This window comes from Lepidochelys kempii, chromosome 16 (assembly GCF_965140265.1).
Source record: "Lepidochelys kempii isolate rLepKem1 chromosome 16, rLepKem1.hap2, whole genome shotgun sequence".
Classification (NCBI taxonomy): Eukaryota; Metazoa; Chordata; order Testudines; family Cheloniidae; genus Lepidochelys; species Lepidochelys kempii.
This window is the reverse complement of record NC_133271.1, coordinates 6869669-6893534: the sequence shown is the minus strand read 5'-3', so window position 1 is coordinate 6893534 and position 23866 is coordinate 6869669. Positions and strand designations below refer to the sequence as shown.

The 23866-nt window shown below is 58.6% G+C and overlaps 1 protein-coding gene across 20 annotated transcripts in view; it reads right to left on the bottom strand.

Moving 5' to 3' along the window:
- Positions 1-388: 388 nt before the first annotated feature.
- Positions 389-23866, bottom strand: part of RGS3 (regulator of G protein signaling 3) — a 247229-nt gene continuing 223751 nt past the window's right edge. For 13 of the 20 annotated variants that reach the window (XM_073314831.1, XM_073314830.1, XM_073314832.1 and 10 more), the window contains 6 exons: positions 20390-20980; positions 10729-10802; positions 5120-5221; positions 3946-4007; positions 2445-2611; positions 389-1670 (listed from right to left, as the gene is read on the bottom strand). In XM_073314831.1, the coding sequence (XP_073170932.1) occupies positions 1485-1670; positions 2445-2611; positions 3946-4007; positions 5120-5221; positions 10729-10802; positions 20390-20980 (1182 nt within the window). In that variant the 3' untranslated portion in view covers positions 389-1484. Of the gene's footprint in view, positions 1671-2444; positions 2612-3419; positions 3482-3945; positions 4008-5119; positions 5222-5639; positions 8728-8752; positions 8841-10728; positions 10803-16847; positions 17110-20389; positions 20981-23866 lie in introns of those variants that run through there. The other 7 variants (XM_073314846.1, XM_073314847.1, XM_073314834.1 and 4 more) reach the window with 7 other exon arrangements.

Here is a 23866-nt window from a genome sequence, read left to right as displayed (position 1 = left end):
GCCCTACTGCTCCTGGGGGTTTGGAAGGAAAAGCTTGTATTTTTACAAGAGCTAAATCTGGACCCAGGTTAGTCCCTTTAGGCCCCACCCAAGCAGTGTTCAATTGGTCTGTTTAGGCCACGCCCACAGAGAGGTGGATTGCACAGCCTGCAGTGTGGATTAATTTTTCACACCTATGGAAAAGATGCTGAGTCTTATGGAACAAGGTGGAAACACTAGTGGGTCCTTCCTGGAGGAACTTCATGCTTGAGGAAACTCAGCCCTGGTGCCTTTGGAGCCACTGTTTGGGAAAAGAGAGCAGGCTCCCGTGGGTTTGTGGTCCCAGTTAATATTACACTGGCCAGCTGTTTAAAGAAACAACCCATGAAGAAAAGGCAGGTACAAGAAATAATATTCTCCTTTTATTTACACTATAACCATGACGTCAACATGTTTTTGTTAGCTGCAGAGATGCTTTGCATTGTAAACCGGGCACTTAGACGCAAGACATTCTCTCCAACTCTGTCAAATCCAGCACTAAGCCACGCTTCCCAGACCACGACATCATTATCCAGAGCAGTGAGAGTGTCTGATTCACACAGCTGTTTATCTACACAATCAAACCCTCCATTGTCACAGAACTATATATTCACCCAGGCTCTCCCAGCGGCCTGCTGCTTGCAGCACAGAGTTTGTCAAATAAAACCCACCGAGTTAGAAAATGTTGTACACACTCTTGGAAGAGATGGCCGTCCATTCCACTGCGGGACTCCAAGACACGCAGAAATATTGCACTTGTAAATTAACAAAGGAAAGGATTCAAGGAGTTCCTATTACACAGCAACGCATCCAGCTACAGGAGGTCAATAAATAATCGGAGAGGTGTGTGGTGGGCGTGGGGGAGGAACTGGCTCTCGCTGCTTGAGGGGCGCATCACCAGACAGACAAAAGAAGTGCCATTCTATCCCACGATCAGGGCCTTTTGTTAGCCAGTTTGGCAGGTGCGAGTTCTGCAGGGCCCGGGCAGCACGACAAGGCCATGGAAAGGGGTTTGGTCCAGTTCAGCAGAGGCAAGAAGCCGGTTCTTGCTGGTTTCCCCTCTCCCCAAAGCCTCCCTGCCCACTGACTCACTGCCCACTGACTTATGGCCCCCAAAACAAAAGACAAAGCTCAGGCCAGTGCTTCACAGTAGTCTCGTGGGAGCTTCCCTCCCGGCTGAAACTCACACCCAAGCCTTGGCAAAGGGCGTCGTACCGATGAGATGGCGAGATCCTGAGGAACGGTACACTGGAACAGTACCAGACTGCTCGGCTCTCCAGCCCCCTTGGCCTCTAGCTCTCTGCCTTTGCCTGTCCATGTATCTGTTCGCTACAGAGATATGGCTTCCATGGGCGTGAATCCCAGCAGAAAGGCATGCTCCCCTCATCCAGCTCAGGGAAGACCTCCCCAGTCGATTTCATGTAAACATACAGCTCCCAGTCTGCCCCAGACAGTGTCCTTGGGATCTACAGTGTGGGGCTGGATTTCTTCTGGTTAATTATGTCTAAATACAACTCTGAGCGGAGGAAGCGGGGGTAAGAGTCCTTCTCCATGAGCCCATAGATCCGTTTCTGAGCGAGGTCAAAGCAGCTCCGGGTAATGGTCTGCAGGTTCTCTTTGGTGTGCTCCCGCGTGTAGGAGTCCAGGTTCACCTGCAGAGGAACAAGGGACAGTCACCGACAGCTACGTCCCCATACAGCCAGGCACAGCAGACACTGGGCTCCCAACAGGGAGCGATGGCAGGTGCCGCAGCCTTTCCAGCCTGGCCTATGCATCAGTCAATCTCCGTTCCAAAGGGCACCGTCACCCACTTGGGAAGGGCTTCGGCAGGGCAGACCCAGGCACAGACCAGGGCACCGGATCTCTCCCAAATGGGAGCCATGGAGGGATCAGTTAATGGGTGTCACTGGGGCACCTCCCAGCCACTTCACAGGGCAACAAGGTGCTGCTAACAGAAGGGGTTAGTTGCAGTGCTCCCCAAGTCCTCCCATAGCTGACTCAGCAGCACTGACATCAAGTCATGGATGTTTCTGGACGCTACCCTTTGGCCGGTGTGCGTGTCTACTGGCAAACTGAGGTTCCCTGGAATTTGAGCCCACCCTGAAGCCAGCCTCCAGCCTCAGACTGAATGAATGCCCATTTCCTGCCCCCAGGGCCTCGCACCTGCCAACGGGCACTGGCTAGTATCTCCAGAGCAGGCACCAACTGGCGCCTTTCCGTCCCCCAGCACACAGTAGCGCTGTCTGCAGTCCCCGACTGCATGGTCCTCCGTGCTCTCTGCCCTTCTGACAGCTGGCATCATAGGGCCCCAGCACTGCAATGGGATGCACCGGGGCTCCGAGCAATGTCTGTGCTGTGCAGAATACACAGCTGGGAACTGTCCCTCTCTGGGTGCAGCGGGCCGTGCAGCAAACGCTCCCTGTTACCTCTTTACATGACTGGATAGCAATGTACTCGGCAAAGATCTTCTTGGCCTTGGACACCATCTTGGATTGGGATTTGATCTTCTTGTACTCCTCGCACGCAAGCCAGAATTCCAGGTTCTCCTCGCTGAACTCCGTCCGCAGGAAGGCCCGGAAGGCAGCCAGCCCATCTGTGGGGAGCAGAGACACGGCTCTACTACCAGGCCCCAGCAGCCAGCCTCCGCCAGACACCCTCAGAAAGCAGGGACTTGCTTAAAATACAGGCCCTCTGGAATCCCCCTGGCATCCCCTCCTGGCAAACTCTTCCCTCTGCCCTGGGGGAAAGAGATGCCTGGGGAGACATCCTCTGTTCCAGTCCCTCCAGCTGATGTCTACACTCTGAGCTGGAACGGCTACCGCAGCCTGGGAACTGGGGGAAGGGCCGGGAGTCAGTTGTAATGTCTCCTGCCCCTCAAAGTCCCTAGTATGGGATGGGAAGGCTGCGGCTGTGGCTGTGGCTGCAGCTGGCCTGATGCGAGAAGCACACCGAGTGTCACTGCAGCGGGGCCTTCACTAGCCTATCAGGCTGCCCCCTGCACTGAGGCAAGCACCTCATCCCAGTGCGGAGAACCACAGACTGGTCTGGGCGCTGGCCTGATCTGCTCCATGTCAACAGGGAACCGGGGCACGCACGGTAACGGTCACTGTGCCCACAGCCAGGGGTCTGGACTGGACTGGCATCGCAACAAGCATCTCCTCTGAGCCCAGAGAGAGAGGGGCCTCCTTCCATCAGACGGTGCCTTCACCTGAGAGGGCCCACCCAAGCACTGCGTGGGGGAGGGGTGGTGTGTGTATGTGGAAACACAGCCAGCTCTGGGGTGGAACGCAGGGACTGTTCTGTGGCTGTGTCACCATTTTAGGGCAGGAAACGGCAGAAGTTTGCATTCCTAGAGCACCTTCCATCCAAACTTCTCAAAGTGCTCTAAACACTTTACTGACCTCCCCTCCCAGCTCCGACGGGAGGTGGGGAGAGATCCCTGTCTCCCATTCCAGAGGGGAACCTGAGACACAGAGTGGAGGGAGACAGAGCTGGGCACAGATCACGGGACCCACAGACCCTGTCACTCCCAACCCATCCAGTAACACCCATCTCCCTCTAGCCTAGCTTCTGCACTGGGACGCAGCCCGACCGGCCCGTGAAGGGAGGAGGTGGAATTTCTAGCACTGCCATTTCTCCAAAGAGGAAGAATCAAGTAACTACTCGGCTCATTCGGATGTAATTGGAGCGCTGTCCCTCGAGAACACGGTGCCCTCCAGGACAAGGCCTGCTCCCCAGCCCCACAGGGACCAGCAGGAAGGGGAGTGTCTCAACCCCACACTAAACACTTGGCCTGGGAGCCCCCAGAGGGAATCGCATTGTGAAGCATGAGGCCAGAGCGAGACAATCCTGTTTGTCCAGCGGAGAGCTCAGGAGTGGCACGTGATCCCCTGAACCCTGGGGTGGGGTGGGGCAGCAAACACTTACATCTGTGCAGCAGCAGTTTCTCCAGAGATTCCCCCCACTTGAGAGCTTCCTCCGGGGTCGGCCTGCAACGGAAGGGGCCGTTCTTTGGAAAGGCAAATTTGTGCTCTTGGCTCCTGGGCTGCCCACATTGGCTGAACAGCAGCAGCTGCACCCACACCCAGATCACCGCCCCCCAGCAGGCAGAGACTCAGCACGGCTTTGAGCAGGGGAGAGCGAAGCAGCCTCTCTCCGCCCTGTCTCAGCCCAGCCTCAGGCTCAGACACTGGGCTGCTGGCAAGGTGCTCTGCCAGCCCAGGGTGGGGCAGGAGAGGATCAGACACAAGAAGTGCTCCAGTGACTAGCTGGGTCCTCCCGCGCGTCTGAGCCCAGGCTGGGGTGAGCGAGGGAGCTCAGTTCCAGGTGTTAGCGACTGCTGGACCAGCTCCCAGTCACTCTGCACTGAGCCCAGGATACCAGGGGCCAGCCCTCCAGAGCCAGGGCTTTGGGCACACACAGCCTCTCCTGGGGAGCCCTGCCATGAGTGAGTGGGGCAGGAGAAGGAGTTGTTCTCTGAGGGGCCACCCAGGGGGTGCTGTGAAAGGGGCACCTGCCCCTCCCGGCTCACAGACCCTGCCCTGTGCTCTGACGGGTGGGCAATAATCCATGTGGGGCAGCTGGGCAGGAGCTTTCAGTTGAGCTGTTTTTTGGAAGGCTGCGTGGAGCTCAGCCACAGGTCATGGGGCTTGGAGCTGGACGCACTGTGGGAGGTTCTTTGGCCTGTGTGAGGCAGGAGGTCAGATTGGATGGTCAGAATAGTGCATTGGGGCCTTAACATCTATACCTGTTGGCTAGCCAAGGCATCCTGCCCCCTGCTGTCATGGGCGGGGGACAGCAGCTGGCACCCATCTGGCCCTAGTGCATTCACTCAGAGAACAAAAGTTGAAAATCTAGCGCTCTAGGTCAGGATATGGCCTGGGACTCGGGGCAGTGGGGCTGTTCCTGCCCTCCTGGCTGGGCACTGGGTGTCCTGAGGACCCGCGGTCAGTGCGGATCTCCCACGGCAGCCGGTATTCTAACCCCCCTGTGCTGCAGTGGTGTCACGGTGCTGCGTGCGCACCCAGAGCCCCCCCCCCGCTCAGAGAGGGCCCAGCAGAGCAGCTCTGGCAGCCCAGTGCCTCCCACCCCCAGTACCTACTTGAGGGATTTCATTGCTTTGTCCAGCTTGCTGATGGGGTTGGCTCCTGGAGACTCATTTCGCCGTCGAAATATCCCCAGTCGGTTCTTCATGTCTTTGGCCCTGGAGAGAAGAGCAGGTTTTAGTGCCCAGGTGGGCGGCTCTGGTGGTGAGGGCTGGGGAGAGGGACCCAGAGCAGCGGCCCCATGCTCTCACTCAAGGCAGCTGTTTCTGGAACCTGCTGCCAGAGGGTGGCTGACTGATCAAGAACCTGAGCAACTTTAGGGCCCAGTGCTAGAGCTTCCTTGCACGGCTCAAAGCAGGGGAGAGACGGAGCAGCCGGGGGCCAGCCTAGCCAGGTGCAGCCCTCCGCTGCACGTCCCTGTGCTCCCCCAGCGGACACCAAACACCTACTCCGATGAAGTGAGCTGTAGCTCACGAAAGCTCATGCTCAAATAAATTGGTTAGTCTCTAAGGTGCCACAAGTCCTCCTGTTCTTTTTGCGAATACAGACTAACACGGCTGTTACTCTGAAACCTACTCCTTCATGGTGTGCCGACGCTGCAGGTTCCCGCTGTGTGGCCAGGGCACGCCCAGCAGCACGTCCGAGTGGAACTCCAGGGGCTGGGGCTTGGAGAGGTCTCGGAAGAAGGGCATGGCTCAGGCAGCGCCCCCCGCCCAGCCAGCGAGCCCACGGAGGGACCCTGAGCCTGGAGCGCAGCTCCCCGGCTGGCAGCAGGTCAGCGAGCGACCAGCCTGGCCAGAGGCTGCAGGAGCTCTGCCTCCCAGCTCTGTGCTCTCGCTCCGGGCCAGCGAGCCAGGAAGTGGGAGGGACTGGGCCGGAGGAGCGACAGAGGCCTGTGTGAGTCAGGGTGGCGTCAGCACCACCCCAGCCGCGCTCCAGCGGCGCGCAGCCCTGCACATGGGCTGCAGCTCTTTATGAAGACTCCGCGCCCGGTTGCTGTGGCAACCAAAGGAGGTGGAAAAACCAGCCCAGCGCAGGATAGCGGGGCTTTGCAAGAGCAGGGGAAAGGCAGGCAGGGATTTCCAAGGAGCTATTTATAGCGTGCAGGCATCCTCGGGAATGCCAGGGGGACCAGAGCACGGGGCCCTGCACCCACAACAGGCAGAGACAGGGCTGTAGATGTGGTGTTGGCCTCCAGCCGGAACACCGCAAGGGCTTTGGTGCAGCCAAGGTCTGTGTAAAAGGGCCTGATCTTGCAGCCCTTACTCAGGCATCGACTTGCCTGAGTTACACAAGCCCTCAGGGCAGCCAGGGGCTCAGCTCACCATGGTGCTGGGTAGATCACAGGGAGGGACATGGGGAGCCAGTGCAGAACTGCTGGACTTGGCTAGGGAAAACAGCTAACCCTCCAGCTGTTCATTGCATGTGCATTGTGATTTTGGTGGGGTTGGTCCTGTTTTGAGCAGGGGGTTGGACTAGATGACCTCCTGAGGTCTCTTCCAACCCTGATATTCTATGATTTTATGCAGCCTCCCCACGGAGAGAGACAGGGAAAGCCCCAGAGCTGGTGGGCCTGCAGCTGTGCATGGGCCACAGGGGTTTACATACACTCTGCCCTAGGAAGGCCAGAGAGGACTTTGGCAGCCATTTACACAAACACATTGATTGGTAGTTTCTAAACTAAGGCCAAGGCAGCCTTGAGTTGAACAGGCTTTAGCCAGCTACTGCTGGGACTGTCCAGTTAAAGCTGACAGGCCCACGCAGCCATGTTGGGGAGGGCATGGAGTGGGAAGCGCTAGCCCAGGGTGGGGGGTGATGCTGTATCTCCAGGCCCAGCCCAGCATGGCCCGGTCACGTGGCACACTGCGCAGCCCCAGGTGTTGGTCTGACTTGCAGTGTGGCTCAGGGAAGGGATTGTTGGAGCTGAAGTGAAGGCCGTCCCTGCCAGTGGAGGAGATCCAGGCCCCTGTGACACTTTCCCCATGCATCTCTCTGCCATCTGCCTGCCCTCATGACAAGGCACAAGGTATGTCTTTGTCCCATACAGATAACAAAAGGTAAGTAACCGAGCAGCTGGAGCCAGGGCTGTGTCCGAAGGCTCTGCACAGCGCCCATCAGCACCGTATCTCCTGAGCTCTCCAAGACACACTCCCTCTTCCCAGAGTCTCCCAAGCAGTGATTATGGTGCAGGTGTCTAGCTGTGCAGAGGACAGCTTGGGTGCAGCGCAGGACAGTAGCCACTAAGAAGCAGCACATCTGCAGAGAGTGGCTAGGCAATGGAAGAGAGAATCCAATGCTCAGGGGACCACGGCGCAGAATGGCCTGGTAGGGACCTGGCCACCGCCCAATTCACAGGCTCTGCACCCCAGGACAGGGGCTTGGAGAAGAGACTCTCCTAGAAAATGGTTCTCTTGTCTGAATGACAGGTGGTTTAGCACTCAGCCCTACAAGGTGCTGTGCACTTGGGCCCCAATCCAGCCAAACACGTACGTACATACTTGGCTTTAAGCTCCTGTGATGTTCCATTGACTTCAAAGGCCTCATCAGGCACCTAAAGCTAGGCACATGTTTAAATACTTTGCTGGATTGAGGTTAAAGTGCTCATTGCCTTGCTGAATGGAGCCCACAGTGGCCAAGGCTGGGCAGTGACTCGGATGCTGGGTGTCTGTTGCCAAGTATCAGTCAGAAAGCAACGTGGGAAAACAGGGTCTAAACAAGGAATCTTGCCCTCAGACACCATCTGTCTCCTATTACAGCAGTCCTAGGAATGCTAATGCCAGAGTGCCGTTTTCCAAGAGAAAGCCACACAACCCTACACATCTCAAACCCACAACTGTAGCCATGTTCTTAACTTAGCAACTCAGTGGTTATTCCTCTGCAAAATCATCCCCTGCTGTTTGCATTGGCAGTGTACTTGAGAAAGTTACAAGCACTCTGGTATTTACAAGCACACATACAGAGAGCATGTGAACATAACCATGCACAAATACTTACATATCAGCACAGTGCAAATTTCTGGCTATAAACAGCTCTGTATCTCCTGCCTGAGACTAAGCAGTTCGAGACAGCTCCAGATGACTTTTGTATCAATAACATGCAAAAAAACACCTGACGAGATTCTACATTTACTAACTGCAAGAGACAACTGTGCTTTGTTTTCCTTGCACATAACTGCAAACAAACGACAGAAACAGCCCTCACCATCACCAAGGCTGCATCAGCTCGAGAAATCCACAGAACTGAGCTGCCTGGTCCCCAGTGGATTATTTGCCTTATGGAACATAGCAGCAAAAGTGATAGCTGGTAAAAAACTCTTTTCTCTTTGATTTTGGGGCTAGCGACTCTTTTCAAAACCACGAGGGCCTAGAAGCAGCCATGCCCCAGATATTCTAGTTTAGGACAGTCTTGCAAGTCTGAAAGTGAAGTTCAACCATTCATGGAAGGAAAAGAGAGAGGGGTCAGAGATTCTCATTGCGTGGGCGTCTCTCAGCTCCTCACAGCAGCCCTGCACCCCATCGCTCAGTGCCTGTGCAGTGCAGCCACCCACTGCATGCCAGCCTGCCCAACACTGCTGCAATGCCACCTCCAGCACCCACACACACACAAAGACCACAGCAAACAGCATCACATCAATTCCTCTGCCCTCCTGGGCTCTGGGCAACAGCCCACAACTGGGCAAGAAATCCTACCTTTCCAGGTACTTTTCTGAAAAGTCCACCATCGTGTGGTACATTGGGACACGTCTGTGGCGAGCGATGGCTGGAGGTGTGCACTGGTCTGGGGAAGAGAGCAGAGTGCCAGCTCTCAGCTGCAGGCACCAGAAATACTCCACAGGGACTGACTGCAAACAAGCTGCTCAGCCAATAGCAGGGCAGCACAGCGCTGAGACGCTCCACAGCAAATCTGCCGCTGTCCCCTATTGTCCCAAGGTGAGGAACAGATGCATGGCTCTGCAACTGCCCTTGAGACTCATCTAAAATGGGAAGCTTCACTAGTCTGAATCCTCTTCTTCCTTCCCAGCCTGATTCATCTGAGCTGGCCTCTCCCAGCCTGTGCAAAGCGGTGGGGCAAGGTCCCGTTGCTCTGCACACAGAGCAGGGAGCATGAAAAGCGGATTGTGAAGGACTGGTTTTAAATTAAACTGTCAGGAGGAAATAATCAAAAATGCAAAAACCTGAACCCTTTCACAGCAGTGCCTGCTTCCCCACCCCATGTGGCAACATTTCCCCCTAGTGGCACTCCCATGTACTGCTATATTTAAACCACACTGTACAATAACAACTAGCCAAGTCCCCATGGTGCAAGCCTGCAGGGGAGGAAGGAGGGTCCAGTGGTTGATGATGCTTCCCTACCTCTGGGGGCCCCGCGAAGAGATGGGCACCCCTGGGATAGGAGCACTGCCCATTGAAGTGTCCCCTTATGACTGCATCAGTCACCCGCTGTACACACATCCTGTAACCAGGCAGATAACTGCCCCACCTGTGGCTATTTACACAGTAGCTTTCCATCCACACCACACTCAGCACCTATTTTTATAGAACAATAAATCGCTCCCTCTCCCAGGTTTCTGTAGCTGCCCCAAGTGATGGTTAAGGAGGACAGAGCCCATTTGCCAGGCCTGTTGTTGTAACATGTACAACTGGTCACACCTTTGCTTTTCAAATGCAAGGCAGTTTTCCCAAAGCAAACCCGTAATGGTGATGATCATCGGTGCTTCCTAGGCTTCTTTCCCCATGGCACTCTGTCTGCACATGTCAGAACTAGATCTGTAACCAATGCTTCTGTGCAAGAGTCCACACTCAGGGCACACTTGTGTGACACGTAACACTTACAGCCCGACTTGCAGCATGGCTGCAAACCTGAAAAGGTGTGGCGGGGGGGAGGCTGGATTTCCACTCTAGATGCAGTCAAAGGTCAGCACAGACCAAATCTGAGCAGTTAGAAAGGGACCATCCTGGTAAGCTTCTCGCACTGGCCTCATTCTTCTGTTTAGTCAGAGGATTCATTGCTGGGAGTGCTTAGCAGTTCTAACAGGCCTGGGTCCTTCCCTGGGATATTAAACATCAGCAGCTGCAAGCTTCCCTGCTCCTCTCCCTGCTTGGGGCCAGCAGGAAGGAGGCCCCAGCTCAAGTTTCACTCACTCTAAATGTCCTCTTTCTGACCTCCTCCTCCCTGCAGCCCAGGGAATCCTGTGTTCCATGGCCCCAGGAGCGAGAGAGCCTATTAGAAACCCATCAAGAAAGAAAGGAGCCCCTAACATCTTCCATTCCTACCCTGGCTGTATGCTACTGGCCCTGCAAACTGCTTCCAGTACGCACTCCCATACATTCCCTGAGGGAGGTCCAGTTTCCTTCAAGGATAGCCAGACTTTAGCTACAAATCTAAAGTGAGATCTTACTTCATTCTGTGCTTACCACTCCCTTCCCCCAGTGTTACTGAGGGCAAGGAAGCGATGGTCGTACAGCTGCACAGAGCTCTGTCTGGCCCACCAGGGACCCAGCCCAGACAGTGCACAGCCTCCTTATTTCAAACACAGACGGACCACCCTCCGTTCCTGATCACAGCATGAGACCTGAGTAGAGCCAGGTCTCCAGATCCTGCAGGCAGTGCAGCCACACAGCACAGGTGGGACAAAACTCTAACCCTGACCTCGCGTGCCACTTACAAGTTTTTGCTCTTTTTCTTGCAGGAGGCCTCGTCCCCATCCTCACAGCAGCACTCGTTGTCTGTTCCGCTGAGCTGCAGGGGGAAATACAAGAACACTGTCTGCATCACAGTGCCAATGTGAGCCCTGTGCCCCTGAGTGGCGCCGTGTGCCTCCCGCTCCCACTGGCAAGGCATTTGGGGCCTGCAGTCCATGGGCTGGAGGCTCCTCTAGCCGGGCAGGGGGAAGGTGCCTTTGCCAGCAGAGACCACGTGACCATGGGGAGATGAGCATGAGATCTGTGCAGATCCCTGGCCAGTCCCAAAGGCCATTGGGCCAAGGGCCAGCTCCTCAGACAGGGGCGCAGATCAAACCCACAGTGCAGGCTGCCTGGGCCAACGGCTGTCCCAGGCACAGTTAGGGTCCCTGCCAGCTCCAGCATCCTCCAGGAGGGGTGCAAAGCTCAGCTCGCAGCTCATCTGGTCGCCCAGACCTGGCTGGCTTCATCCCTACTCAGCTCCACAGGCCTTTCCACCACATTGGGAAGGGGCTGCCCTTGAGCGATGGTGGCTGGCAGGGAGCGCCCAGAGGGTGGAGGTGGAACAGGGCTGGGGATGCCAGCCCCTCTGCCCCCACTTACTGGTCTGGGGAGGGGCAACCACTTGCAAAGAATGGCAGCAGCCCCTGCCAGCCATTGGAGGGGCAACACGTCAGAGAGTCCCCCTCCTCCCCCTGCACCACAGGTATCTGCCCCCTCATGCCCCGACAGACCTCCTGACACCACCCCCACAACAGGCCTCTGCCCCATCCCCGCACCACATCAGGCCAGGTGTATCTAACCCCTGAGAAGCTTCATCACATACAGCCAGACTAGCCCTTCAGCATTGGGAGCCGTGATGAACAGAGCTGTAGGTCCCGTGTGTGTTGATTTTATCCGAATACCGGGGGGCAGGGAGAACAAAGGAACGAGGCTTCCCCGGCTCAGCCTCCGTCAAGGCCCCGAGAGGTCCCCAAACCAGCCAAACTAGCCAAAGCCCAGGCGTGTCAGCAGCCCACCCGGCCTGCTTTCTGCGGCTGCGTTACCACGCCCAGAGGCAGGGCTCTTCCCATCCCAGCCTGGGCAGAAAGGAGAGAGGAGATACTGGTGCTGCTGCCCTCTCCCTGAGGCAAAGGCAAGAGCAGCACGCTCTGGAACCTGCATGTATTTAACTTAGCCTTGGAATAAGTGCGCTGAGGCCCAATCCTGCTCCCCTTGGAGCCAGCGGTAAGACTCCTGCTGACCACAGAAGCAGGGTTGGGCCCTGGCACATGTCTCTGTTTGAAGGGTCCCAGGTGCACAGGCACTGGTCTGAGGGATTCCGTTGTAGAAACCTCCTATTTCAAACCAGGAACCCTGGACAACTCACCACCGAGCCCTCTCCCGGCTGGGCTATTTCTGAGACTGAAGCAATGGCCCATATGTTCAAAATGAGGCAATACATGAAAGGGGCCTGGTTCCCCATGGCGGCTGGCCCCTCCCTTGTGAAATCTATAGAGCCCCGGCCAGGTTCTGGCTACTTAGCTCTTCCCATGCAAAGCCTGGCCAGCAGCAGCTCAGCTTGAGGCAGGGGCACAGATGGGCCTAGGGAGCCTGCAGCTGCATCAGGCGAGGCGGTCGGTCAGAGAGGCAGGTCCAGCTGCTAGCAGAGCTTGGAGGTGTCAGACAAGCCAGACCTAGGACAAGTCCCAGCCCTCCCCAGCCTCAACATGCTGGTGAAGGTCAGCTGCCTTTGCAGGAGCTCCTGTCACTCAGGGCCCAGGAAGTCCCAGGGGATCTCTCTGAAGATCAGCTGGGCTTTCCCAGGGAGCTGGCTTTGCCTTTCTCCCCCTCAGCATGTCAGCTTGGCGCAGAGCACTGATGTGCAGCCATCCCATTCGGCTGGCATGTGTGCCCAGAGGGGGGCAGGGGATGGGGTGTAGCAGCCATCAGGACCACAGGACTTAAGCAGGACTCGCCAACAGCTGGCTGCCAATTTATTAAAAGGTGACTTTTAATAAATCTTGGAACATGGGGCAAGTCCCAGAGGACAAGCAAAGCTAAAGTGTCTATATTTAAGAGGGCGAGGGGGATGGCCTGGGTAACCCCAGGCCACGGGACACATTGATAACGAATTCAAAGACGACAGCACAGTTCTGCCCTTGAAAATCTAGGAATCCGCATGCTCTGCTGGGAAGTGGCTCTTAATCCATGCTACAGGGAGGGCCATGTGGCTCCTCTTCCCAAAGGGCAGTCTGGGAACCAGGGCCTGATTCTGGCCACAGCTGTGGGCACATCAGGGAGGGGCTCATGATGTAGACCTGGGAAAGGCACAGGGAAGCCCATGCTTCCAAGGGGCAGTTCAGCCCTACCCCGCCCAGTGAACGCTGAGCTAGGGGCACCTGGCCTGGCATTTCCCAGAAATCTTGGAGCAGCTTCAGAGCAGCTTTCCTGCACACGGGTGGGGAGGCTAAGCCCCCACTGGTGTATGCCTGGCCTGTGCTCCGCCTCTTCCCATCCCTGCTCCACCCTTTCCCTGAGGCCTCCACCGCCGGCCGCTGCCTGATGAGTCTGTCCCTCCTCTTCTCCACTCCACCCCCCACTCCGGAGGTCCGATGTACCTCCCCGCGAGACCCCACCCACCCCCCACATCCTTCCTCACCCCCTTGACTCTGCAAGACCCCCCCCCACTGCGTTCCTCCTCACTTCCCCCACCCTGCGGGGGTGGAGGGACATGGCGGGTGGGGGAAGTTCGCAGGGGAGGAGAGGAGGGGCTGGGCAAGTGGTGGCAGGGGAGCTGAGTAGGGGAGACGGTGGGGCCTGGGGCAGAGTGTGGGTGGGGCTGTGGGCAGAAGAGGCGGGACAGGGAGCTCGCTGCCCACCGTGGGCCCCTGCGTAGGGTCGCCAACTCTGGCTGAAGCTATTCCGGGAGATTTTTTCCCCAACATGATGTAATTTCATTTTCTTAAAATAGCCTATTAAAATCTCCCAGATTGCTTTTAACAGTCACCGGGAGATTGATGCCGATTCTGGGAGACTCCAGGCCAATCCTGGAGGATTGGCAACCCTGCCACCCTGTGTCTGGCCCACTGAGCCCTGCCAGTTGTCTCAGTCTTTGAGCAGGATACAGCTCCTCCCAGCCATGTGAACAGATCTGCCCCTGGTCCTGGCAGCTCACTTTGTGGAAGCCCCGGACTAATGTTAGCCCAGCACCTCCTCCTACCAGGCTCCAGCTGCCTCGGCCAGGGTGCCCACAAACGCAGCCCCCAGCAGCAGTCACCACCTGGGGAAATGTGGCCTTAGGGCCAGAGGGAGGGCAATGCCCAGCAAGCAGGCTGTCCGTCTCCTGCCCTTCTGTGCCCACAGCGGCAGCACTGACTGCAGCCAACTGCAAACCTCAGCCAGGCCCGCATCTGCACTGACAGAAAGGATGGCTTGGGTAGGAGGCTGTGCCATGAGACTGCCCCCCTCAGGGCCAGCGGCAGTGTGGGCTGGCTATGCCTGTCGCCCCAGCAGCATTCCCTGGCTTTCCCTGCCAGCTGAGCCCCAGCACCACACAGGACTAGTGCACGCTTTCCAGGATTCCCGGCACCCTGGCCCTACCGTGGGAACATGCTCCCCAGCCCAGCAGCCCCGGGACTTCCTTCCATTCTAATCTTGTGCTTCCGGAGTTTATCAGCCCTGAACAATGCAGCCCTCTGATAATATGGTCCTGGCGAGTGACTGCAATCCAGGCGACTTGCAGCCCTGGGAACGTTTCCTTCCATTGTCGGAAAAGCCTCCACTTCCGCATGGAGACAAAAGGCAGACAGCAGCCTAATCTCAGCCCCAAATGTCCCAGAGCTCCCACCCACAATGGGGCCTTCAAACAACCACCTCTGAATCCCAGCACCAGGCAAGCAGGGGAGCGAGAGAGCTCCGGAGAACCAGACACAAAAGGCTCGGAGAACCAGACACAAAAGGCTTAAAAGGGTCCTGTGCACGCTGTGCATACAAAGATCTAACACCTTGAGGGTTCAGGTAGCAACGTGCAGATAGACACCCCACCCTCCCACTGTGGAGGATTCTGGGTAGCGCAGTCCAAGAGGCATTTCCTGTTCTTAGTAGTATTATAATTAGAACTACCACTAGAGGGCACTCCGTAGGCAGGTTACATGGGGTTTTCTAGTCCCTGTTAAACCCCTCAGCGGTGGGCAGGACATACCCCCAAACAAGCTGCTACAAGGGCCCTGGGTGTCTCCCTTCTCCTTTCTCCTGCCCCCTCAAACGGGGAGTGTGCCCACCTCCAGCGGCAGCATTTGGTCAGCCCCTCAGAGCGATTCATCCCTATTAGGAACCACAGTGTGCGTCAGCTTCCATAGGAAGGGTGGCTTCCACCGGCAGCATGGCAGCAGTGACCATCTCATGCCAATGCCCCTGGCTGGAGATGGGCCTTATCCTCCCTGCTGTATCTCTGTGTAGAAGGGAGAGCAACAAGCTCAGAGCTTGGGGAGCTGCCCAGAGCCACTGAAGGTCCCCTGGGAGGCATGGGGGCAGGCAATGCCAGCCTGCAGGCTGTGGGGTGGCTAGCAGCTGGAGGTGCGAGGTGGCTGTTCCCCAGGCCCTGCGCAGTCCGCAGGAGGGTCAGCGGTAAGAAAAGAAGTGAGTAAACTACCCCAAGCATAACTCCATAATCCTCAAACTCCATTTCCTCGCATTTCCCCTCAACTACATTATTGCTCCCTGCCTGCACCCCACATGACCTCTCTCAGCCCCACCATGAACCAGCGGGGGGGTGTCTCAGATTGGGGCAGGTCCCCTGGGCTTGGGTCTTAGGATGACCGGGCTGCTGCTGGAATCAGAAAGTGACTGCAAGGACAGGTGCTATGAGCGGGCAGTTTCCTTTACTGTCTGCGGGCACTGACGCGACACTGGGCCTCTCCGCTGACAATGAAATAAACAGGCATGCTAGGGAATCTGGGCTGGGCAAGGAGTGCCACCCTCAGGCTTTTGAGAGTGCCTTGGGGCGCCCCAGCCATCCTGCCCTCCCTCACCCTTCTCTCCCCCTTGTCACGCAGCTACTGAGGCAGAGGGGGCAAAGCCAGCAGAAAAGCTGCCCGGCCTGGTTGACTGAGTCACCGAAAAATTGAGAGGCTACCCTGGCCCCTGCCTCCAGACACACTCAGAGCAAATCTTCTGGGGTGGAAGGAGCGGTGGGGGCATAGCACAGGGGCACTGACCAGCCTGCAGCAGCTGCTGCTGAGGCCTGCGCACCACCACCTCCAGGGCAGCCAGGGGAGAGATCCTGCAGGGGGGTGGGCAGCGCCCACCTTGCCACCCACACCCACAGCACAGAGTGAGCCGTGAGCAATGGAGATCAACTGTGCGGGGGGGAGAGGGTGCTTACAGTGCCCACTGCCCCGGTTCTCCATTTTTTATTGATTGTTTTGTCTGTGTCCGTTCCCCCCCCCGCCCCCCCCCTTTAAGCTGTGGCGATAGCTTGGCTAATGCACAGTGCTTTCTGCCCCGCTGTGCCATAGGCCCCGCCCAACCCAAGAGTTGCAAGGGAGGCCACTGCTGATTAGCACAGTTGCCCATCACTGGGCGCTCTCGCATTGAGCAAGCAGGATGGGGGTTTCTGACCCAGACCCAGCAGTTCTCCTGAGTGGCTTGTCAGAAGCAGGGCCCTCAGCACCAGGCTGGGGTTTGTTCCCTGCTGGGAGCGGCCCTCACCCAGAGCAGCTCTTCTGAGCATGGGGTGGTGGGTGGGCAGCAGGGGGTTCAGGCCACAGCGGTAGAGCCGGAGACTGTCCAGTCACAGCCCTACATGGCCCAGCCCATTCTTGGGGCGCTCAGGTCCAGTCAGTCCTGAGGAGCAGGTCACCAGGCTGACCCCTGGCCCTCCCCTCTGCACTGCTCCTAGCAACTTCACTGGAGATCCCTGCTGGGACTGGCCTGGGATTCCCGCCAGCCCCGCCAGTAAAGCAGGTGGTGTCTGAGCCAGGCTGTTCTCCCCTGGCAGACACAGAATGGTGGTGCTGGGCTGGAAACAGGATGACAGTGACTAGAGCAACCACGTGGGCCAGACTGGGAGATCCTGCTCCACACAGGCAGAGGTTGCTGCTGCGTTCGTGGCTGACATTACCTAGCCCCACAGCGCACACAGGGGCTCTCACATCCAGCGCCATTCGGCTCGCAGCCTTGAGGCCCCTTTCCGCTGGCACTGTGCTGCCCTGCCTGGTCCAGGAACACTCGCTCTGCAGTCACCAGGCAAACCTGCTGGGAGCACGGCGCTGTGTGGCGCAGACCAAAGCCCAGGCAGGAACGGCCAACCGAGCTTCGGAGTGAGCCGGTGAAGCAAGGAGTCAGGCTCCAAGGAGAGGAGGGATGGGGTCTCTCCTGAATACCTGGTGGCGACAAGGAGGCAGGTGTGTCACACCCCAGAGGTGCTGGCCTGTGGCACAGAGGGGTTCTGGTGTAGGCTGCCGGAGTCCACTGGGGGGCAGCAGTGAGCTGCCAATGCTCTCCTGGAGGCAGTTTCGGCGTTAGAGCCCTGGCTCGGACAGTAAACCAGCAGGGACAGATCGGCTGCCTGCAGAGCCTGGCACAGGCTGGCCTGGTAACTGCACAGGGAGCCCCACTTCCTGCAGCCAGCTGTGTCACAGCTGCATCTCGGCTCAGGAGCGTGACACCAGGGCCCTGCCCAGTCGGACAAGCTGCAGCTCTCAGGCAAGGCTGGACCTTGTAACAAACCCCCAGTGTCGAGCCGTGCCGGGGGACCACGGTCATGCCTGGGCTCACTGGGGGCCCTGGTGACAGCAGGGGCAGAGCATGACCCCTCCTGCTCCAGGAGCCCAGACCCTATCACTGGAGCCACAGGCCAATGGCCAGTAGCTGCCTGTCTGAGGAGCACTCCTCATTTTCCCAGAAGGGGGCAGCAGAGTCACTCCAGCCCCAGAAGTGGCCGTCGCGAGCTGGCTCCCTGCAGGCTCTCACGAGACCGAGCCAGTGCATCTCCTGGGGGAAGCCGGCATTGTGACACCAGGACCTTCCTCGGCCCTGACTGCCAGCAAGCCTCTGACCTGTGAGCAGATGAGCCCCACCCCTTCTGCCATATTCCTACTCCCAGCGCCCTATGGCTGGCTCCGGGCAGAGCCACTCCTGGGCTGGCTGGCGAAGCGGGGGACCTGGAGCGAACAGGCTGCTTCACCTGAACCCCCGTGGCACCCAGACCCACGCTCACCCTCTGGCCTGAGAGCTGCCCAAAACATTGGCTGAGTCTAAATGGATGGAGATCCCACAGAGAGCACAGCACTGCCCTGGCCCAGAGGAGTCCATCTGCCTGCCAGCCCCCAGGCTCCCTGCTCTACTCTGAGCCAGCCCAGAGGAGCCGAGCGCTGCGGTCTGGGACCCCCGCCCCACTGCCCTCTGGACAGGTCAGCTCCATGGCTGTTCCCAGGCAGGCCCATGCTGACAGGGCCACAGGAGAGCTAGCCAGGAGGGCTGGAGCAGGGGCAACATCTCAGCACTAAACCTCTGGGGATTAACCTGAGAGAGGCCTGGAGTGAGTCATTCGCTGGCAGCTCCCAGCAGGACGTGCCCTCAGCGGAGAGCGCTGTGAAGGTCTCCCAGCCCCTTGCACAAAAGTTTGCCAAGGGCAGGTTCTTTCCTGTAAGTATTTGTTATGCAACAGAACACAGCACCTGGCAACTGCTGCACTCTACTCTGACAGGCACAGGACAAGCTCTCAAATGTAGCTCAGCCAGCGCCCCTCAATCCCGACCCACAGCTCCTGCTAGCCCAGCCCTCGGCTCCCCACACGGCTCTGCTGGTGCCCCTCACTCCTGACCACTATTCTCTCTGGGGCCACTAGCAAAGAGTTGATTGAACGTGGTCTTTCCTTCTACTCATCTGGCAGTGAAATCATAAGATACTGCTGACATCACCCTCGTTTCCATGGCAAAACACTGATGGGACCCACCCAGCGTGGGACTTGGGTGCAGGATGAGAGCCCAGGAACGGGGGGGGGGGGGGCGGGCCAAGCCAATGCCTGCGACAATCCGGCGGAGAATCTGAAAGGCTCCACCACAGGAAGTGCTTTGGCATCAGGATAAGTTCCCTCTAAGCTGCGCAGCCGCAGGGCTCAGGGCCCCGGCGCGGAGCTGCCCTGGACTTGCCACGGCCGGGGGAGGCGCCTCTTCCCCGGCCCCAAGCTACTGCGGTGAGAGGGCTGGGGGGAGTTCTCTCTCCCGACCATAGCCCCTGGGCAGCCTGCACCCCAAACCCTTCATCCCCAGCCCCACCCCACACCCCAACCCTCTCCCCCAGCCCTGAGCCCCCTCCCACACCCCAAACTCCTCATCCCCGCCCCGCCCCAGAGCCTTCACCCCCAGCCAGAGCCGTCAGCCCCCCACACCCCAAACCTCTGCCTCAGCCCTGAGCCTCCTCCCACACTCCAAACCCCTCGGCCCAACCCACATCATATGAATTTTGTTATGTGCACCAATATGAAGGGGATGTGCCCCCAGCTGTTGCCGAGGTTTGGATCAAGGAGGAGCACTTCTGCAGGGCACAGTGGCAGGCTGTGCGCACCCCTGCAACGCTGAGCAGAAAGTCCCGGGTGGGTGCAGCAGTGGGGCCGCCAGGGGCACCTCCCCTCGGCACGTACGCTGTGTGAGCGCAGGACTGAATATTAAACATCCGGCTGGGGAGGAAGCTGTCGAGGGGAGGGGATCAGACGGTGCTGCCAGAGGAGCCAGGCAATGACACTGCGGGCAGGGTCACCCTTCTCCATGGGCAAGGGCTCAGCTCCCCCGTGCCAGGCACCATCTATCTGCTGGGGAGATGGGGCTCTAGGCTGGGGTCTCTGGTTTCCCAGAGCTAGGAGGGGATCATCAGCTGCCTTGCAGAGGCACTGATAGCACTGATGCTGGGGGTGCAGGGTCTGGGTCCTAAGAGCCCAGGGATGGACATGGGGGCAGAATTTGCACTGGGCTGCCTGGAAGGGGCACCAAAAACACATCCCAAACCAGCCCAATCTGGACGAGAGGCACAGCAGCTCCATGAATGCTGCCCGCCCATCCCGCCGGCACCACAGCGGGACCCAAGGTGCCATCTGCCACGCTGCGGCTTGGAGTGCAGCAGGGGGACAGCCAGAGCCCTGCAGTGGGGGTGGGAGTTTGGGGATGCTGGTGGTGGGCCCCACCGTGCCTGGGCACTGGAGACAACTGGGCTGGGGCCTGGCACTTGGGCTCACCGAGTGACTTGTCCTCCATAGGCAGGGTGGGTACAGGGTGAGGACTGGCGGGCGGGCACACGTCACCCCCCAGCCGCTGGTTTGCAGGGACACAGGCCTGTCAGCCTCTCTGCTTGGAGCCCCATGCCAACCTCCCCAGCTGTGCACCCCGCAACCCCTGTGGCCAGGGACTGGATCTGCCCAGGGCCATGCAGATGAGGAAGGCATTAGTCCGGCTTCCCCCACTCTCTCTCTGGCTCCAGGCCTGTATCCCCTGGGGCGCAGAGGGACCCCTCTGTGGGGGAGAGGAGGTCAGACCCTGCCGGGATAGCCGTCAGCCCTCCTGACAGCAGGACACCCCCAGCCAGGCAGGGCACCCCCGAGCTCTTCCCCACCATGAGGGAGAGCAGCCCCGGCATGGGGAGGGAGCGGGGGCGCTCTGGCTCACGTACCTTCCTGTGCCCAGAGAAGAGAAGGCCGAGCTGGTGGATGGAGCCCCCGTTCTTGGCGAGCTCCTTCTTGAGGGTCCTGGGCGAGGGCAGTGCCCAGTGGGTCTGGGGACCCTGGATGTCCAGGCAGTTGAGGGTGGTGTCGGAGGTGAAGCAGTGGCCCTTCGTCTCCTGCAGCAGGCTGCCCTCGCTGTGGGTACGGCGCCGCAGGGAGCCCTGCACTGTCAGGGTGTAGGTTGGCTCACAGCCCGACGGTTCAATCATGCTGCAGCGCTTGACCTCACTCCTCTCCAGACAGTGCTGGTCGCTGTCCTCCTCCTCCTCGTCTTCCTCCTCGTCCGTCGGGCTGTCCGCCGTGCTGTCCAGCCGCAGCTCCGGGATCACAAAGGCTGGTCTGGAGCCAGGCTGCTCCTCCACACACTCGGCCACAATCACCACCTTCTTCTCCTCCAGTGGGGCCCCCAGGGCAGCCGGGACAGCCTCCTTCAATGCCCCTTCCGCTGCCCCCGCTGCGGCCAGGCAGGCATCACCCCCTGCCACCTTCTCCTCCTCAGAGGGCATCACCCTCAGCTCCTCAGTGTCCGTCTCAAGCATCTGCCAGGGAAAGACAGGACAAAAGGGGGGAAATGATAAGCCCAGGAGAGTTGGGAACATCCCCCAGTGTCCCAGGCGGCCCTGTGCCAAAGGGAGTCAGGAACATCCCCCAGTGTCCCGGGGCGCATACCGAGGTATCTCTCTATTTCTAATCCCCCAATATGTCGATTCAGCCCCACTGCTGGGTCATTGCCCACAACGGGCTGGGCCAGGCTGCAGCTCTGACAGCTCTGGATTGGGGCATACTGCCCTCTGCTGGTGCCAGGGAAGGTTTCCTGTCTGCTGCCCAGGCAGGCAGCACTGGGCAATGTCTTTCCAGCCCCAACCACTGACCCACAGAACGAGGGGCAATGCCGCTTTATTATCCTCATTACAGCCAGCCCGGGCCCCCCAGTGCTGTCCCTGCTGAGGGCTCTCAGGAGAGGGTGCCAAGGAGGAGGGACAGATGATGGCATGACTGCATCCAGGTATGCACTACCTACACATCCCCTCACCCTCAGAACCAGGCGCAAACCAGGGACCTCTGCTGGCAGCGTGCATGGCCCAGTAGCCCTCATGGAGACGCGGCTCTGGAGGGACCCTTGCAGAGCCCACCCAGAACCCAGGGCTTCCCACCAGCCCCAGTCTGTGCCCGCTGACCGTCCTCCCAGTCTGTCCCATGAGCCCCACCTCACCAGAGGACTTGGGCTGCTTGAAAGTGGAGCACCCTGTGTTGCATGGCAGGGTCCGCCTGAATCAGAGCTCTCTGACGGGTCCCCCCGGAGTGCCAAGAGCAGTTATGTTACCGGCAGGGCTGCTGCTCCGAGCTCTGAGAGCCCTGGGCACGGCAGCCCCACTCAGAGAGCTGCAAACACAGGCAGCCACGGTCCCTGGGATGGTGGGGACGAGGCACTGGCAAGTGCCCGAGGCCAAGCCGGCTTGGCAGAGTCTGGCTACAGGCACCTGGCACAGGTTCCGGACACAGACGGGCTTAGCCAGAGCCCATGACCAAAGGGCACTGTCCTTACCCTGCATGGCACCTCAGCACCCGCTGTGGCTTGGCTCAGTCTCCTGGAGATCCTGCAGAGCTGAGCCCGGCTCTCTGAGCACCAGGGACCAGGCTGCAGCAGGGAGAAGCAGGCAGTGAAACCAGACACACTCGTCTGGCAGCTCCTGCCCCTCCTGCGCCACAGGAACAAAAAGCAAAGGGGAAGTGCTGGCCCCATTCATGTGCTGATTGCCCGAGGCTCAGCCCAGCCTGGGCCTGCACTTATGGGCTGGCTGCATGCCGCTTACTCGGGGCTCCCAGATCCAAGCCCCCTGCTGCCTGGGGCTACCCTTGCTCTGGAGCGCCTTGTTCCCACCCCCCTGCAGTGCCATGGGGCTCTCATGAGGCAGGCCCCAGAAAAAAATGTCATTGTCAGGTTTGTTCTTTGCTTTCCAGTGTTTGAGACCCGGCCACCACCTGGTTCTGCAGACGCCAGGGCCAGACACGGGCTCTCTTTCCCACGGGGAAGGTGAGATTCTCAGGGAACTACAGCTTGGAGCTGGGGTTTTGAGACAAACACCCCATAGAGAGAGACCTGTGATCACAGCAAGAGAGTGGGCAGCACTAAGGTCGCTTGCTGCCCCTGACGCTGCTGGCTGGCTCTGAGCAAGGGCCCAGCACTCATGGCCACGCTGAGGTAACCCATGCCCCGTGGACATGGTCAGCCAGTGCCACCTTCCCTGGGCGTAGCAGTGCTCCAGGCCGGTCCTGGATGAGACATTGCTTGGAAAAGGGCAGAGCTTGCCCCTTAGCAGCCTGCAGGCGCTAAGAAATCATCTCTTCTTGGGGCACACAGCTGGACGAGTCTGCTGGGAGCCCCCTGTATCAAAGCAAAGGTCTGACTCTGTCCTTTCCAGAGACCCGCCCAGAATGTAAATCGCCTCCTCAGAGCCCCTGCCTGGAACCGCCCCCACACAGGGACCTGGAGCCTAGAAAGAGCAGGACAGCTGGGGAAGATGCCAAAGGAAGCACCAGCGTGAACCTGCTGCTCCAGCACTGAGACCTGTATCATGGAGGAAGGGCCCGATCCTGCCCCTCCACCCCTGTGGAAGGCCATGGGAGTGAAAGGGGCTCAGCCACCAACAGGATCAAGACCCAGCAGTAAAAGGCCCTGGGGATGGGGCAAGCGGGTGGAAGTGAGCCAGGGAGGGTGAGTGCGACCTGACTGAGAGACCCTCCGGACAACCAAAACCTCATTTAAAAAGCCTCATCTGGGGCCATCCCAATGGCCCAGTTTGGGTCATATTTGGCTGCCACTGTCCAGCCTCCAATGGGCAGGGTGCCACACTAGCCCTCTTCTGCCAGCTGGGACGGAGCAGGAGGTTGAGCACCCTCGGGCCTGGAGGAAGCCAGTGCCTGTGACTGCACTAGAGGCTGGTCCAAATTTGCCAGTTCTCAGAGCAGCTCATCAGACCGTGTTTAATGTGGCTCCTGCCCAGCTCCACTAGATTTTCTCTTTTCCCAACCAGGGCAGTTATCACCACCTTCAGTATCGTCTAGCGTCCTGTCCACCGGGGCTCTCTTGATACAAGGGCTCTGCAGCCAAAGGCAAAGGGAGGATGCGCTGTTGTCCCAATGAAAGCTTTAATTCATACTTGACATTTCAAAGGCTTTCACTGACCTTCCTTCTTTTTCCTGACCACATGAGGACAGGTGTGTGCGGGGGGGGGGGGGGCACTGTCTGCTATGTCACGTGCCTCCATCACGCCCCCCTGGGTCCTACACCACGTATTACAATCAGGATAGGACAGTACACAGGTGTACATCTACACATACACATGTCTACACACATACACATGTCTACGCACATACACATGTCTACGCACATACACATGCATCCTTCTGTCTGAGGTGCTATG